Source organism: Helianthus annuus, chromosome 13 (genome assembly GCF_002127325.2).
Source record: "Helianthus annuus cultivar XRQ/B chromosome 13, HanXRQr2.0-SUNRISE, whole genome shotgun sequence".
Lineage (NCBI taxonomy): Eukaryota > Viridiplantae > Streptophyta > Magnoliopsida > Asterales > Asteraceae > Helianthus > Helianthus annuus.
The window spans coordinates 158,705,028-158,724,064 of NC_035445.2; the positions used below are offsets into that span (position 1 = coordinate 158,705,028).

The 19,037-nt window shown below is 38.7% G+C and overlaps 1 protein-coding gene across 1 annotated transcript; it reads right to left on the reverse strand.

Annotated features, from left to right (window-relative positions):
- Positions 1-1,127: 1,127 nt before the first annotated feature.
- LOC110899965 (probable methyltransferase PMT3) lies at positions 1,128-18,961 on the reverse strand. Its single transcript, XM_022146860.2, has 8 exons — positions 18,512-18,961; positions 17,198-17,669; positions 16,950-17,114; positions 15,862-16,044; positions 3,476-4,070; positions 2,620-2,732; positions 2,322-2,542; positions 1,128-1,572 (listed from the first exon to the last, which is right to left on the reverse strand). Exons 2-8 carry the CDS (start codon positions 17,456-17,458, stop codon positions 1,254-1,256), a joined length of 1,857 nt encoding a protein of 618 aa, XP_022002552.1. The 5' UTR covers positions 17,459-17,669; positions 18,512-18,961; the 3' UTR covers positions 1,128-1,253.
- Between the last annotated feature and the right edge of the window lie 76 nt (positions 18,962-19,037).

A 19,037-nucleotide genomic window follows, 5' to 3' on the forward strand; every position in this document is an offset into this window, starting at 1 on the left:
ACGAACCTGTCAAACGGGAAAATTTAGATAATTTAGATGACATAAAAACGTCAAACCACACACGCACGTTGCGTCATGTTAACTCACAAAGTTTAGAACGAAACGTGAAAACATTGAGCGACACACGTACATTGCATTTTATTAACTCGGAAAATTTAGAACAAAGTGTAAAACGAAAAATTTGCGAAAGATGAAAAATATAGGGGACCAAAGCTGAAGATAAAAAAGTTATGAGGTTAAATTACAAAAGATGAAATGTTTGGGGTTAAAAGTAAAAAAAAAATCTTATAGTTTTGGTTAAAAGTAATTTATCAAATACTTTTGGGTTAACAATAAAAAAACAATTTAAAAAAAACAAAAAAAAAAACCTTAAGCACTTAGTACAACAACTATATGCAAAAAAAGTTTTGCTAATTTATGGTGTCTAAACCAATTTTTTTTTTTTTTGGGGGGGGGGGGAACCCCCTAAGCACTTGGTACAACAACTATATGCAAGAAAGTGTTTCTAATTTACAGTGTATAAATAATGCCTCTTAATTCTCTAGAGTTAAGTTGTCACATCAGCAAAAAAACTAAGTTAAACCCAGTTAGAAAAGGTTTGATGGAGGAAAATAGTTTGCAAGTTGGGATTTCTGGTGACCCTCACCTTTGGAATGGTTGAAACCCGTTAAGGGGATGGCGAAACCTTGTTTAGGGCGTTAACAAAATGACATGAAATGGGTGCGTGATTCCACGCCAGATAGCCTAAAGTTTTCAATATTAATTTTGTATTTAATTCATAATTGTCACAATAAGTTAATCAATATTACATGCATCCCTTTTTTTAATTATAATAAAATCCTTTTCTTTTAACTTTATATATAAAATAATTCAACTCTTACATACTAATTTACAAAACCCAAATTATTTAATGTAAAAAACTGATACAAAAATTCAATGCATACATTAAAATTGAAATAAAATTAGTCAAGTATCATAAGAATATCATTTTCTCACATTAATATGAATGGCAACATAGAAACTTAATTATATTCTTGTTTGTCGTCAATCACATATACATATATGAATACCGCTTATCAAATCGTATGCATATTTGGATTAATTATTTAAATTAAATCCAATCAAAATATAGAAAATAAAGAGTTTGTAGACGCAAATGTATATTATAACAAATAAATCAACTAAACCTTAAGTAGAAACTATCGTCACAATTTGATGCTACAAAACAGAAGAGTGGTCTTTTAGGTTCAAACTTAGTCTGTTTCCCTTAAGCTTTCACTTGTAAGCCATAGTTTCTTTTGGACTATAAGCACAACATCATCTCCATCTGATTCCGACGGCGAATCCGCCACCGCAACCGTCTCCCAGTGTATTGCGGGTAAATATTTCTTCACGAAATCGGTGACGGGCTTTTTGTCCCGGACGATTAGGAAGCCCGTGGGCCTCAGAATACGGTCGATCTCGATCAACAAATCTTCACCACTGCAACCTTTCTTTTCGATTATTTCGGAAAACACGTTGCTAGCGTGGAGAAGATCGTATGTACGTGGGTAGGTCGAGTATGCTTCACACCTGAAAAATACACGCCGTGAGCGGTTTGAGTAAATGACAAACCATGTTCAGGTTGAAACGGGACATTTAGTGTGGGTCGAAATCTAGTTATTTTGTTCAGCTCGGGCCCAGTTTGTAGGGGTGTGCGCGGTTTGGTTTGGTTTGGTTTTTGGTTTTTGAAAACCATTTGGTTTTGGTTTTTCCAGTTTTAGCAACGGCTCGGTTCGGTTTCTTCGGTTTTTGGAATAAGTTTACTCGTAAGATTCAAAAATAAAAAGTATAATTTAACATTTAAGAATCTTTCTTATATGTTTACATTTAAGTTATTATATTGAACCTTTTTAGTTAATATTGTTCAAATAAACCTAGGCTTCTAATCTATTTTTTTAGTCTCCAAAGCTTTTATTAAGACATTTGCTTTTATAATACTTTGAAAATCATTTAAGTTTTATGTTAAATATTGTTATTTCTTGTAGGAAATGTATAAATCATTTCAAAGATAAATAAACATGCTAATGTTTTTGTTATAAATACTTAACATTCAAGACTTAAATTAACAATTTCTAAATCAATATATAACAAAAATTAAAAAAAATGACTTTTAGGTTGCTCAGTTCGGTTTTTTTCGGTTTTCATAAAATGCAAAACCGTAACCGAACTGTAAATTTCGGTTCGGTTTTTCGATTTTCTCCTCACCCCTACCAGTTAGGGCCTGATGCACGTGCTTGTAAATATTATACGACAGAAATGATGGTAGCAACTATACGTACCAGTTATGAGTTGAGCCGATTAAGCCTCTATCATAAATAAGCTTCAATGTGTTAGGTCCATCTTCAGGGACAACGTTCATCACCCAAACGTCTTTGTTCCCCAAAGCAGCACCGAATGAACCCAAATTTGCCTTCATGTCCATCACATTCCGTATAGTGTTTGCTGATATTTTGGGGCTCAACAGATCCCAGTAATTCTCAACCCTCTTACGCCACAGCTCCTATAAAATTATGCAAAATTTTGTGAATAGATGAACGTTTAATATGAAATAATAAGAGAGAACCGTATTTCGTTTACCGTGTCCATTTCAAACATATCACTTGAATAGCCAAAGTCAGCAAGACGAGGAGGTGGAGAAGTTAGCCTAGCTGGCCATGGAGCCAATCCGCTTCCTTTGCTTGAGTGATCATCTAAAAAAACCCGGAAAACTTTAGTGTTTTTTAAAAAAAAAGTCCCTGTTTGACTTTTCAAGGGTCAAAAGAAAGGAAATTCACGAAAATAGCCGTAGACACCTCGGAGCGTCTCTACAGACGTTACACCACCTGCTGTAGCGTCTCGTTGGACGCTTCAACCTTTTCCTTTTTTTTCTTTTCCATCACGATATTTAAATGGGTATAACTTTTTCATACAATAATATTTTTTTTTTAAATTAAAGAGAATAAAATTATCTTTAATTTGGTGTAATTTTTTTGAAAAATATTTATTGTATGAAAAAGTTATGCTCATTTAAAAATCGTGGTGGAAAGGAGAAAAAGAAAAGCTGAAGCATCGCTACACCACCTTGTTGTAGTGTCTCGTTAGACGCTTCAACCTTATCCTTTTTTTTTACCACCACGGTTTTTAAACGGACATACCTTTTTCATACGATAACATTTTTTAAAACAATTACACCAAATTAAAGATGATAAATTCTCTTTAATTTGGTGTAAGTTAAAAAAAATATTGTTGTATTAAAAAGTTATGCCCGTTTAAAAATCGTGGTGAAAAAGAAAAAAAAAAGGCCGAGAGACTTCAGTGGGTGGTGCATCGTTTGTAAAGACGCGTCAGGTGGCTATTTTCATAATGGGTGTGGATCGATGGCTATTTTCGTGATTTTCCATCAAAAGAATCACTTTCCAAAGTCAACGGATATAAATGATATGATAAAACTTACGGTCAGAGTAAGGTGTGATGCAAGCTTCCATGTTTACTCCATAAACAGCATCCGGATCATCATCCGATCGACAAAGAGGAGGTTGAGTACCAGGAGCTCTCTCCAAGTAACAATCATTAGTCAAAGGTTTGACCCAAATGACCGTTTGGTTTCTCTTCGCCGCTATTTTCCAGCACATGCGTTCAACAAGTGCACTCATCTCTTTCCATATTCTAAGATCCTCTTCATCTTGCGCGTACGCTTCAGGAGACGAGTAAGCAAAGTAGCCACCTGGTCTTAACAACCTATCTAACTCAAGTAAAAGAATACCATCCCGTTGTAGCCAATCGATTCTACAACGTGAACAATGCGCAAGTTCGAAAGATCGGCTGGGGTACGGAAGTCTTTTCGTTCCGAGAACACCAAGATATGCAGGAATGCCTCGTTCTAACGCGAACTGGATTTGATTCTGATGCACATCGTTAGGTGCTAACGACATTGCGATGATGTCAGATGACAGAAGATAACCACCAAAACTTGCGACACCGCAACCGACGTCGAGAACGGTTCGTAAGTTTCCTTCGTTGTTCATGTTATCTTTTGAGAAGTTGAGCATCTGTTAATTAAATTGTTTATTAGAATTAGAGAATAGAAATTAAATTGTTTATTAGAATTAGAGAATAGAATAAAGTATGGTTAATAAGATGTGATTAGGGCTGCAAATGAACCAAACGTGTTGGTGCACTTGTGTCTGTACTTTGTCTGTATTCGGTCTGTATATAAACGATGTCCTAAGTCTGTAAGTTGACTAAGTCAACCATCCTCCGGATTGACTTGGTCAAACAGTTAGAAAGATAAGTGTCTGTCTCGAAGGATAGCCTCGAAGGATACTGTGGATCCTTCGAGGTGATCGAAGGATATGGTTCGACCATTAGTCCTCGAAGGATGATCCTTCGAGGTACATGTTGATCATTCGAGCTTGTTGTCATCGATAGATGATCCTTCGGACCATCTATCGGATCCTTCGGACAGGACCTGCTGTGTATGGGTATATATACTCATGCAGTGTGTTAGTGTTACAGAGATGCACACATAGAGAGTTAGAGAAACTCTGCTGCAAAACACACACACACACACTTTAGAGAGTTTGCAAACAGATTGTAAACATTGTGCTTGTAACTGTAAACCTTCATACGTATTAATACAGTGGTGTTAATCGGTGAACTTTGTGTGTTCTTGTGTTTGTTCTTGCTTCATCCCGGTTTGCCTACTAGCTTGGATTCCGCACTCGCTAGTGGGTTAGTATAACAAGGTTTAGGTTGTTCTCGATCCTCCGAGAAAAGGGACCTACAAGTGGTATCAGAGCCTCGCTCTTTACCTTGTTTAAAACCGGTTTGTTCGAGTTCTTTGGTGTGTTTGGACACTTGGTTTAGCACTCGTTTTTGGTAGTTTCCTTGCATTTTGAAACTGAAAAACGGATACTAAACCTATCGGGAGTGTTCGGGGTCGGTTTGGGTAACATAAAAATCATTTTTGTGAAACTTTGAACTTTCCGGCCATACTTCCGGTTTGTCTCCGGTGACTGAACTTGAAGATAAGGTTGCCTATTTTGGTAAAATTTTTGAAAGTCAAATTGTTTGGTGAAAAGTTGGTGGCAGAACATCCTTTCTGCCGAAAGTTGGTACACCAACCTGTCACTTTTCTCACCAACCCATCAGTACTTTTGACAGTGTGTCAGACGTCGAAAGATAACTTTCGAGCTCGAAGGATCATCCTTCGATCAAGGAGATTCGAAAGATAACCATCCTTCGAACATCCTTCGAAGTCAGTGTGTTATCCTTCGAATCAAGGAATCTTTTCGATAGATACATCCTTCGAGTTACTGTTCATTACGAAAGATAAGGATCCTTCGTGTTGGGTGAATCTTTCAAGGTTATCTTTCGAGGTTATTGTTCGAGCCATCAACAGTGATCCTTCGAACACTGTTGATTCTTCGAACAAGTGTCATCTTTCGAGACCTGTGTTCGAAACATAAGGAGAATCTTTCGAAATCTTCTTTCGAAAGATAAGGATCCTTCGTATAGTCAATCTTTCGAAGTCATCCTTCGAAGTCTTTGTTCGAAACTCAACAAGGATCTTTCGAACCTTGTTGATCATTCGAACAAGTATTGATCTTTCGAACAGGTTGCATCTTTCAATTCATATCTGTTTTACACTTAACAGTTTGTGGTGTGTAGGTTTGGTATTAATTTTTGATCACAATGAGTTGCACAAGTCCTTGGGATTGGAGTACGGATCCACAACCAGATCTGAAACAGATGTCGATGGCTGAATATATGACGAGTGCCATTCCAAAACAACAACAATCAATAAGTTCATGTCAATGGGCTTTGGTATCCAATCAAAGTCAAAGTCTTCAGAACCTTCTGATTAGTGAGAGTGAAACAGGAAGTAGCAATCGTCCACCAAAGCTGAACCACATGAACGACTTTCCGTCATGGAAAGGCCGCTTTCACACATATGTTCAAGGACAAAGCACCGACCTTTGGATGTGTTTCGTCAATGCATTCAATGAAAGCCTTGAAAGTAGAGCATCCACTTCAGAAGGTTACGCCAACATGCTTGAAAATGACAAGAAGGCTTATAAATTGGAGAAAAAGGCCTATGCCACACTTACTCAAGCACTCAACAAAGACATCTACCATCAGTTTTCATATTGCAAGACCACGAAAGCATTGTGGGATGCCTTAGTTGCTAGAGGAGAAGGCAATGCAGCTGCTCGAAAATCTAGGCATGATTTGTTGAAGAAAGAGTTTGAATCCTTTCAGTTTTTGGAAAACGAGACTCTGAATGATATGACCACACGTTTCTATCATTTGATTAGTGAAATGTGTGCTTATGGGGTGGCAGCTACTCAACAAGACATGGTGAATAGGTTTGCTGACGCCCTACCCCCAAAATGGAGTTCGTTTATTGAGTTGTTGAAGCATACTAAAGCTCTAGATGAAATCAACATCTACGAGTTCATTCAGAAGCTGGAACATAAAAATGATGAAGAAATTAGGAAAGCAAGGCGTGCTCCAGCTCCTCAGAATACAGAAATGTATCTTCCAGGATTCGATGCTTTGGCAAGATCCGCTGCAGCTCAGCAACAGCAACCTAAGCTGCAGACTGCATTTGTGTCCAATACAAGTTCAAGTTCCTTTCCATTTCCTCAATCAACAGCTGCTCCACCACAACCTCAATTCGATCCGAGGTCTTACATTCCTGTTCCAACACAGCCACAACCACAACCTCAACAACAACAACAGCAAGCTCACTATACAAGCAATCCTCAACCTCAATCCCAAAGTCATCACACGATCCGAGTCGACAACTCAAATCTTTCACACCTTAGCATTGAAGTTGCTAAGGAACATATGGAAATTATCAACACCATGGTCAGTGCTTACTGTGGTTTGGTAGCTGGTCAGCTTGGAAACATCAACATGACCAACGAAGATTATGATCAGATCGACAAGGAAGAAATGGAGTTGATGGATATTAAATGGGCTTTTGCTAGTGCGGTTAGAAGGGCAAAAGATTTTATGGCTCGAACTGGAAGAACTTCGTTGGAAGGAAAGAAAAACACGAAGTATGGGTTTGATATTAATGCCGTCACGTGCTTTAACTGTGGCGAGAAAGGGCACTTTAAACGTGAGTGCACTCGACCAACAAAACACGGCAATCACAACCCGTTCAGAAACCAGACTAATGCGAATGCCCAACAAGAAAATCGTGAACGGAGGATGGTGGCAGTGAACAACAATCAGGGACAGCCTGGAATTACCAATCACAATCGGGCTTTGGCTGTTCAAGCTGATGAAGGATGTGACTGGTCAGTGCAGTTTGGTGAAGGTGATCAAGGAAGTGGAACTGCTTTGTATGCTAAGGTCATCGAGCATGTTCAAAAAGAAGAATCTTCTGGGAGCGATGACAGTTCTGGTTATTCGGGCAGTTCGGATGAAGAAGGCTCTGTTTCTGGGGATAATCACTCAGAGCCTGATGTGAATGAAGAAGGAGATGATGATATACAGGAGCTACTGAATGAAGCTGATGAGCTTAAATGTCAGAAATCAATTCTGATTAGGAAGGCTGCTGCTACATCAACAGAAATGGAAAAGCTATTTTCTGAAGATGGAGCTTTTTCTTTTCAAACTGCCTTTATGGCAAATGGTTCAGCCTCTACTAGTCAGGTAACTTCTGAACCTCCTGCTCCTAGTATTTGTAAATCATGTGCAGAGATGAAGCTTGAATCAGAAAAGCTTCATAGTCATAATCAGAATTTGGTTATTGAACTGTCAAAATGCCAAGAGGCAAACATGGCTTTAACCCGGAATGAAAAAGAATTTAAATCTGTAATAGAAACATTAAAGAAAAATGTGTCCGAGGTTAACAAAGTAGTTTACCACAAACAAGTAAGTATAAACGAATACATTAACCTTGTGGAAGAAACTAAGAAGCAATTAGCCATTGCCCAATGCAAGCATGATGCGATCAAACAGAAATTGGATAGTTATTCTAACTCCCAATTTGTGCTTGATCACATAATTGACGTTCAACAACTGAAAGGGAACGTGAAAGGAGTTGGGTATAAGGCATGTCCACCTCCTTTGATGAGCAACTATACCAAGATGCCTGATGAAGAAGAAATGCCTCGGTATGAACCCAGTGTGCCTTTGAACTTTGAGGAATTTTCTACTGGCCTAGGGTTCAAACCGGACAGTTCTTCAAACACAGCCCCTAAGGAACAAGAAACTTCACCATCCATGAAACAAAGTCCTCCAATTATCGAGGACTATGAGACATCGGATGATGAATCAGAAGTGGCTGTAAGTGATCAGGATAAATCACTTAGCAAGATGAAAGGAGTAGATATTCCACGAGAGAATCACATCCTTTGTGATCCTGATACTCCTGAGGTTCCATCTGTTAAGAAGGAAGTGATTGATCCTGTCAAGGTTGATGAGACAGGTGTGTCTACTGTTAAAAGCAGTAATGTGTTGTACACTTTGGTTGGAGATAATAAAATCTACTCAGATCATGTTTTTCCAATTAAAAATGTAAATAAATCTTTGATTGACAAAGTCTTTGAAGACAATACAAACAAATTTTTGGGAAAAACACTTCCGGGAATTGTGGTAACACAATGTGATCCAATTCCTAAGGCTGAGATTAGAAAACAGTTTGGTAATCAAAAATCTCCAACCACTCAACAACCGACTGCTTCTAAGGGTAAACAACAACAACGAGCTCCAAAGCCAAAGGCTAAGGTTGAATCAAAAGGAGCTCGTTACATGAAGAAAGGAAAAGATGTTAAATTTGTAGCATCAAAAGGTACAGATAAAATTGAGACTTTTGAAAACACTGATTTTGTACAACAAGTCAAGATTTTAAAACGTAACAGTGATAACAATTACACCCAACACACAAACGGGTGTGATGAAAGAGCAAGTACCTCAGGTTCTACAAGTTCAACATCTGGTAGTCGATCAAGTTCTCCTAAGTCTGTTGAAAGGAGAACTTGTTTCAAATGTGGAGAAATTGGGCACATTATTAGAAACTGCCCAAATGCTCCAAAGAAGAAATTGGTTGAAAAGGCTCCACCTGAAACAGTTCACCCTCAACGTCGGTCAGTTTCACCTAAACAAGATAAACGAACTGTAAAAGAACAAGAAACTAAACAACGACGTAAGAACATAAAAACTGTGGAAAAAGCTTTAAAATCTGAAGTTAAAACAGTGCAAAAGGAACCAAGTGTGTCACAACCTGTAAAACCAGAATCTTCAAAAACTGGTAGGCACAGACAAACTTGGCTACCTAAGTTGGGTGACAATTCAGGGGGAGCAGTTGTTCTTGAAAACCATCAAGAGATAGAGCTTACGTATCGTGATGCCAAGGGACGACCCAAGACCACTAAGGCTTGGGTCCCCATTCTCAACTGATGTGTTTAATTGACATGTGCAGGATGTTCTAGGAGGAACTATTAATAGTCATTGGATTGTTGATAGTGGAGCATCCAGGCACATGACTGGCGACTTACGGCTCCTATACGACGTGAGAAATATTAGAGGAGGGTATGTTGCTTTTGCGGGTGATAAAGGTGGGTACATCACTGGAGAGGGAAGTATCTCCAATGGTATCGTGTGCTTTGATAAGATCAATTATGTGAAGCAAATTGATCACAATCTTCTCAGTGTGTCGCAAATCTGCGATAAAAAGTTCTCAGTGATTTTTGATGATGCTGGCTGCTATGTGCTGAAACCTGGATTCAAAATTCCACAAGAATGGATTCTCTTATCGGCTCCGAGAGTTAATGATCTTTATATTCTCGACATGAGCCAGGCGATTACTACATCTGCACAAGTTACTTGCTTTGTCTCAAAAGCCACAGAAAAGGAGTCTATATCTTGGCACAGAAGAATGGGACACATTCACTTGAGAAAGATGAACCATTTGGTGAAAAATAATCTTGTGAATGGTGTGCCTGTAAGAAGTTTTCATCTACAAGATATCTGTGTCTCGTGCCAAAAGGGGAAGCAAACGAAGAAGTCTCACCCTTTGAAGAAAATCAACACTGTCAGCATGCCTCTCGAACGTCTTCATATGGACCTTTTTGGACCTATGAAACACAAGACAACGTTTGGTGATGCCTATTGTTTAGTAGTTACTGATGACTACTCTAGATTTTCTTGGGTATCCTTTATGGCACACAAGAGTGAAACTCCTGGCATCCTCAAGGATCTTCTTACAATGTTGGAGAATCTCTATACGTTGAAAGTGAAAAGGATCCGAAGCGACAATGGAACTGAATTCAAGAATCAAGTTATGGATGAGTTTTGTACTTCTAAAGGCATTCTTCATGAGTACAGTTCTCGTTATACTCCACAACAAAATGGTGTCGCTGAGAGGAAGAATCGAACTATTATTGAAACTGCAAGAACAATGTTAGTAGAGTCGGAACTCCCTATTCAATTCTGGGGAGAGGCTGTATCGGCTGCTTGCTACACGTTGAACAGAGTTCTTACAGTAAAGAGACATGGCAAGACTTGCTTCGAACTCCTTCAGAGTAGGAAACCGGATCTTTCTTACCTTGAACCGTTTGGTGCTCCGTGTACTATGATTGAACCAGATGGAAAGTTTGGTGCAAGAGCTATCGAGGGTTTCTTCCTTGGATATGCTACTCCGAACTTTCGTGTTTGGAATCTAGCTACCAAAAAGATTGAGCTATGGAGCGAAGTTAGGGTTCAAAGGTACACGAGTCCTGTTAGGGCTCCGGGTGATCCGTGGATGTTCGATTATGATGGGCTATTTGATTCCTTCAATCTGCCAACCTTTGACGAAGAATCAGCAGCGGCTCGAATGTTGTTGGAAAGTGACAACGCTGCTGTCTCGCCTTTGGTTAGACCTATTGTGGTTGACCCTCAAGCTTCTACGTCAGTCAACAATATGGTTCAAAATGAGGTTTATGAAGATGCTGCTGATTATAATGACTCTTCTGAAGATGATGAATATCATGATGCAGCCGAAGGATCTTCAGCTCCAGCCGCTCCTGTTCAAGGTGCCTCTGGTGACACACCTCATACGCAGAATATAGATACTGCTGAAGGGAATGCATCCACCTCTAACCACATTCCTGGTGTGGAGTTGGTTGTTGATCTTAATCTTACCAATTTGGGTATCAATGCTCGTGTGCCAGATAATCCTGAAATGAGGATTCACGATACCCATCCCCAGCAGAACATAATAGGAGATGTCCATCGCGGTGTGCAGACGCGTAATCAGCTGAGAAACAACCGGAATGCTGGTTTGTATTCAGCTATAAGAGAATCTGGTCAGCAGAATGACTGGTCCTTCGCGTGTTACGTGTCACAAGAAGAACCAAAGTCGTGGAAAGAAGCTTTGAAAGACAGTGCTTGGGTTGAAGCCATGCAGGAAGAATTACAGCAATTTCACAAGCTTGGAGTTTGGAAGCTTGTTGAAAAGCCTGAGAACTACAAGAAGATTGGCACTCGATGGGTCTTCAAATGCAAGAAAGACGACCGTGGAGTGGTTATTCGGAACAAAGCTCGTTTAGTCGTTCAAGGTTTTCGTCAGATAGAGGGAATCGACTACAACGAAGTCTATGCACCAGTTGCACGTCTGGAAGCTATTCGGATCTTTCTGGCTTATGCCTCATTCAAAGGATTCAAGGTTTATCAGATGGACGTCAAAAGTGCATTTCTACATGGTGTGGTTGAAGAAGAGGTATATGTCGAACAGCCTCCAGGTTTTGAAGATCCTGTTCATCCCGATCGGGTTTGGTTGCTCAACAAAGCTCTCTATGGTCTTCATCAAGCGCCACGAGCTTGGTATGCAACCTTATCTACATATCTGCTGGAGAACGGTTTTCGAAGAGGTCTTATCGATTGTACTCTCTTCATCAAAGAACAAGATGGAGATCTTCTTCTGGTTCAGGTATATGTTGATGATATTATTTTTGGTTCTACTAATGATGTTCTGTGTAGGAATTTCGAGCGCATCATGCGGGATAAGTTCGAGATGAGTGCTATGGGGGAAATGAATTTCTTTTTGGGCCTACAAGTGCAACAAACAGAGTCTGGGATATTCATCCATCAGACTAAATATGTTGGAGACATCTTGAGCCGGTTCCAGATGTCCGATGCAACGCCCATTGGTACCCCACTGCCAACTAATCACGGAATTACTCCTGACTTGAAGGGTGAACCTGTTAGCCCTTCATACTATCGTGCGATGATCGGATCCCTTATGTACCTCACAGCATCAAGGCCAGATATAATGTACCCAACGTGCCTGCTTGCCAGATATCAAGTTAACCCGAAGGCCTCACATCTTGCAGCTGTCAAAAGGATTTTTCGTTATTTGAAGGCTTACCCTGACACCGGTCTGTGGTATCCTAGGGATAATAACTTTGACTTGGTCGCATTCAGTGATTCTGATTTTGGCGGATGTAAAATCGACGGCAAATCCACAACGGCTGGATGTCAGTTTTTAGGAAATCGCCTAGTCACATGGCAGTGCAAGAAGCAGACGTGTGTCGCTACATCAACATGCGAAGCTGAATACATTGCTGCCTCAAGTTGTTGCTCCCAAGTTCTTTGGATCCAACAACAATTGCGGGACTACGGTTTTGAATTCCTAACTACTCCTATTTACGTTGATAATTCTGCTGCTTTAGATATCACTAAAAATCCTGTGCAGCATTCAAAGACCAAACACATCGAAATCAAATATCACTTCATACGTGATTGCTTTGAGAAAAGGCTAATCGATGTTGTTAAGGTCCACACCGATGACCAACGTGCCGACTTATTTACCAAAGCTTTTGACAAATCTAGATTTGACTTCTTATTATTGGTAAATGGCATTAAGGTCAAGCAAGAGTAAACCAACATCGGAAAATCCTTTTTGTAAATATCTTTGTGTGTTTTTAAATTTATCTTAGTTTATTGAATTTAGGGGGAGTAAATCCAAAAATCTGAAAATCCAAAAACATCGAAAAATTTCAAAAACACAAAAACAATAGAAAAACAAAAATGAGTTTCCTGGCGAGCAAAAGAGAAAATGATAGTACGTCAGTGGTCTATCCAAACCTCTTTAAACCTTAAATGCAAAACGATAAGCAGCTCTATATAAGATGTATCGGTAGGCTCACAATCATTTTAAAGTGTGCAGGGTGATATAAATCTTAATCGACTGAAGACCAGGTGGGAACCATTCATTGGCATATGGTCTTAGTACCGAAATTTCGTTTGATAGATTGCCGAGGTTCTGAGATATTCGGTCTTTATGCTGCTTATCATCTGGGTATCATGGTTGTATCTTTTACCGAAAAAATAACGGGGACGCAAGTCTAGATCTTCCATGATACTATACATACGTGTACATATTACATACTGCATTCGACCTCAATAAGTGATAAACAATCACATGTCCAAATCAAATAAGTGATAATATATCACATTTATCCGGGTGTCAAGTTCGTCTCTCTGCTGTACGGAAGTACTGACCTGTTCACGGACTTGCACCTGTGCCCTCATGCATACGAAAATCAAGTTCCTCATCAATAAGTGATTATATCACATAGGACTTGTTTTCAAATCAAAATAAGTGAGTATCTCACAATTTATACGGTCAAACAGATGATAATCGGTATACTCACCGGTAAGATGAACTCTCGTGCATACCTTGATACGGGAATGTGTCGTGATGTGGATGAACACCGGTCGGTAAGTATAAATCATACCTTAACGTATCCCCTCGCCATGATTACATCTGATAAGTTGAGCTTAAGTGGACAACAATACCGATAATTGTTATAGGATGCTTATCTTAATGTTAACTAACTGAACAACAAGAGTGTTTTGGCATGACCGTACACTGATATGATTCTCTTACCCTCGAAACTCGCAAAAAGAATGTTTGTATATATTTATTTATTTACTGCTTAACTTTTATTATTTCTTTTAAACAGTTTCGTCGTTTGGTGCATATCAGCACGACATTAGCGGTGATGTCGTTTGATAACACTCAAAGGATATTAAAATTGTTTCCTTTTAATTTCAAAAATACCAAAAAGATTTTAGGCTTGTTTTAATATAAACTTTATAAAAGCCAAAAAGATTTTATTTCTGCTTTATTTTCGATCGTACGATGTTGGAGCTCGAGTCTTCGTTACCTGAAACCTGAACGAAAACCGAATTGACTAAATCTTCATAAACGGTCGAAATTTGCAAGTTTTGAAAGTTAAAGGCTAAAATTGACAAATTTATTAAACTTTCAAACTGTCGGACGGTGTTTGATTATGACATGGTCATTCGTGTGTCATTTGCTTATACTATGTTCCAAGCAGTTGTTCTCATTACGCGTTTAGATTTCTTGCATGTGCAGATTCTAAAGGCTAGGAGAACATGGTCGATGACAAGCTTTGGAATGAAGACACAACGAGAAGGCGCTCAACTGATGAAGATGATCGAGTTGCCGCTGGCCATCATCAACACCACTAGGATCTCACTTCATAAAGATAAAGTCTTTTCACGAGCATAACTCAAGGGGGAGCTTATGTTAAGGGGGAGTTTGTCAACACACTGCCTACATGATACGGGTAGTTTGTTGATACACTCTCTGCTTTCAAGACGTGAAGACTTTGAAGATCCTCCGAACATGAAGACTTGAAAGGACATCAGAGTTTTGGTAACTCGAAGACCAAAGACCGTCGAAGTTCGAGACGAGTCTACATCTATAGAAGATAAAGACAAGATAAAGACAAAGCTACAGCCAAGGGGGAGTTTGTTGGTGCACTTGTGTCTGTACTTTGTCTGTATTCGGTCTGTATATAAACGATGTCCTAAGTCTGTAAGTTGACTAAGTCAACCATCCTCCGGATTGACTTGGTCAAACAGTTAGAAAGATAAGTGTCTGTCTCGAAGGATAGCCTCGAAGGATACTGTGGATCCTTCGAGGTGATCGAAGGATATGGTTCGACCATTAGTCCTCGAAGGATGATCCTTCGAGGTACATGTTGATCATTCGAGCTTGTTGTCATCGATAGATGATCCTTCGGACCATCTATCGGATCCTTCGGACAGGACCTGCTGTGTATGGGTATATATACTCATGCAGTGTGTTAGTGTTACAGAGATGCACACATAGAGAGTTAGAGAAACTCTGCTGCAAAACACACACACACACACTTTAGAGAGTTTGCAAACAGATTGTAAACATTGTGCTTGTAACTGTAAACCTTCATACGTATTAATACAGTGGTGTTAATCGGTGAACTTTGTGTGTTCTTGTGTTTGTTCTTGCTTCATCCCGGTTTGCCTACTAGCTTGGATTCCGCACTCGCTAGTGGGTTAGTATAACAAGGTTTAGGTTGTTCTCGATCCTCCGAGAAAAGGGACCTACAAAACGTTCAGCAAACAGTTTGTGAACCATTCGACGGAAAGTTCGTCTGTGTTCGTTCGTTTATTAGACAAACGAACACGAACACCGCATTCGTTCATTTATTGTGTTCTACAGTTCATTAGTGTTTTTAGTTTTTATATTTTATTCAAATACTTCAAAATGAAAAATACAATATTTAATAAGTGTCAGATTATTAGTTTGTGTTCATGAACGTTTGTTTTGGTTCATCGCCTAGAATTAACAAACAAACACAAACAAACACGAGAAAGTTCATTTCTTTGACAAACGAACACGAACACGAACATAAAATCTCGTTTGGTAAGTGTTCATGAACCATTTGTGAACACATATATTTCTTAACAAACGAACACGAACAAGATCTTGTTCGTATTCATTTGCAGCCCTAGATGTGATATAAGAACTTTCGCGAAAATATTTACATTTGCAAGTGATTTGATGTACTTATCAGCTCCGTAGTGGAAATGTGTTCCTCCACCTGGGAATACGATCTTTTCGCCTTTTACAACCATCCAGTTTTGATCTGATTTCTCGTGTGCAAGGTGGGTATGTGGTATGTTTGCTTTCCATACTTCATCTCGGCTTTTTGGCCACTTGATCGGGACCTGCGTTAACAGATGAACCAAGAAGTGAAAAACAATACGATCATTATATCATTTCAACTAAACTCTGAAAACTAGAAAGAAATAGTCATCACAATTTTCCAATGTTGTTAGATTGTAAAGGAGGCAATTTCAACCAATTTACTTATGAAAAATAATAAAAAAAAGGTAAATTACACTTTTCGGCCTTTGTCCTTTATGTTTAAACCAAATTTAAGAGGATGTCCTTTACCTTTAAAAATGTTAGGAATCATCATTTACGTTTTAAAACCTTGCACGGTCTGTCCTTTGACATTAACCCAGTTAAACTTTTCAGTTAAGTCTGGTCACATAAGGGTAGTTTAGTCTTTTTTATGGTGTTTAGAGAGAGAAGAAGTGTTTATATCTCTTACTTCTTTATTCATTTTCTTTTTATTTAATATACCTTTTTATAATAAATGGATAAAATGACTAAATTGCCCAAACTTAACTGAAAAGTTTAACCGGGTTAATGTCAAAGGACAAACAGTGGAAGGTTTGTTAAACGTAAAGGATGATTCCTGACATTTTAAAAGGTAAAAGACATCCACTAAAATTTGGTATAAACATAAAGGACGAAAAGTGTAATTTACCCAAAAAAAATCAGCTTAAAAAAGTTAAACAGGCCAAACGGGTCGAAAGTCACTCAAAAGTATAATTTTAAGTGCAGAACGTTATATCTATTTTGTTTAAAAACTTAAATTACTATACAATAATACGTTTTTTGTGAACATAGACACAATAACTAGTAACTACTTAAATAATAATTAAAAAAATTGAACAAAAAACGTTTCTTGTCAATCCAACCCGTTTGACAAGGTACCATAAGCCACATGTATGACACGGTACCCAACACGTCCATTTTCCACTTCCATTGAATAGAACCGCACCTTGTACCCATTTGGGGGAGGAATCAAGCAGTTAAAACGCCTTTCGGGCAGAGGGCAATGTCTTTCATAGTGTTCCATCAAAGACAAATCCAACTTCAATCTCATCTGGTAGATAAGATGTCGGTCAAGGCAGGGTATCAGTTCAGAGTATCGATCATCACAAACCTGCACGAAAAAAAAAAACAAAAAATTAAATCATAATTACTAAAGACGGGTAAAAACGTAATATTATCTGTTGATTAACTTACGGGAAAGCTTTTTGGTACAATACCATCCTCGTCATCGAGCCCGAACTTAAATTCATCTTGCTTGCTACCAAGATCAGATTCGTCATCACCGCCTAAGTAGGATGATCCGAGCTTTCTTAGAGACCGGCTACCGTACTCTATAGCGGATTCACCTTCGCTCTGAGAACGGAAATACAAATAGAGGAAAAGGAGGGCGGCTCCCACAAGAACAAAAGTAGTGAGCAATCGCTTCTTCTGAGATCCATCTGTTCTTCCTCTCATAATTAACGTTATGTTTGATACCCCACAACGTTAATCGCTTTTAAACTCAAATGTGATTTACTGATCACAAGAATGATCTCATAGTTTTGGCAACAGATGATTGATCCCTGTTGTGTTTCTCCAAACTATGCTTAATTTTGTCAGCTCCTCGACTGCCGGAGAATTCAAGATGATAGACTATTCCAGATACCAGATTTATCGTTCGACCAACCTGTTAAGCAAAAGGAAAACCTATCAGTATCGTATAATCGTATGCAAAGTATTCTAGGCATATTATGATTAATCACTGAACCTATTAAGCTTATATAGAACTGAGAAATAAAACTATAAAAAGATATAAAATATGCTGTTCACACCGTGTTACGTCAAAAGTCTCCATATCCGAAAAAACTTTCTATGTTTCCTTACTCAAATACTCAACTATCTAAACCCGAGATCCGCTTAATATTAACTTGAATTATCAAACATGATAACTATACATGTCATTAATTAGAATCATAACTTCAAGATCTACTCAATTAAAGTCCAAACTAAACCATCACTTTTCCAGCTCAAAAATAACCAAATTTCTCACAGTCACATAAACAGATTCCACAATTACTCAACAATATATGATGTTAAAGACACAGTAAACCATACATTCAATAACACATTCACAAAACTAACACTCTACTCATAGTAAAAGTTAAACAACACTCGGAACTAACTCGCACTTCTTCGCGCTCAATCCGAATACATGAAACATAAACATTGCCAACACTAATCCAAAAACAACAAATTATAACGATAACGATAACGATAACAATATCATATGCAATACTTACTCTAGGTTTAAATCAAAACACACGATTCAATCACGCATTCACACTACCGACAAAAAACCTAATCAAATAACAGAATCACAGAGCAATTTCACCGTCAAATCTAGACACACACAATCAGAATATTAGATCACAATATAAACGAAAACGTAATGAAATTTGAAGTGATAAAACTGCAATTACGAATCAGATCTAAGGAATTGATGAGTGAATACAGAGGATTTGAACTTACAATGGTGTGAAGAATGGATCTAAGCTCTGAATTTTGCAATCAGAGTGTTGGATTTGTGGATAATGAGTGGGAAATTGTTGGCATATAAGCTCTGAAATTGTTCACCCACCGTCACCACCGAATCCAGCCGTTACCACCACCAAATTCAGCCACCGCCACCACCAAATTCGATGTGCAGATGGTGATTTGATCGGTGAAACCTAGGGTTAGGGTTACGAAACACACCAAATTCGATGTCCGACGACCCTCCGTTTTGTGCTCCACTTCTGCTTTGCAAACTACCAGAGGCGGCAGCGCACCGCCTTTCCCGTCGATGTGTCATCAGCAGCAAAGGTTGCAGCTCCGGTAAGTTCGTTTTTCCGGGCTGATCCAGTTGGTTTTTTGGTGATGGAACGCTGGTGATGGGTGGTGGGGGTTGTGGTTGTTATGAGTGGCGGTTTGTGGTGGATATATTTATTTGGACATTTTATTAGGTTGGCATAAGTAAGTAGGATTTATTGGTTAAGTGGGATATTACACTAATAAC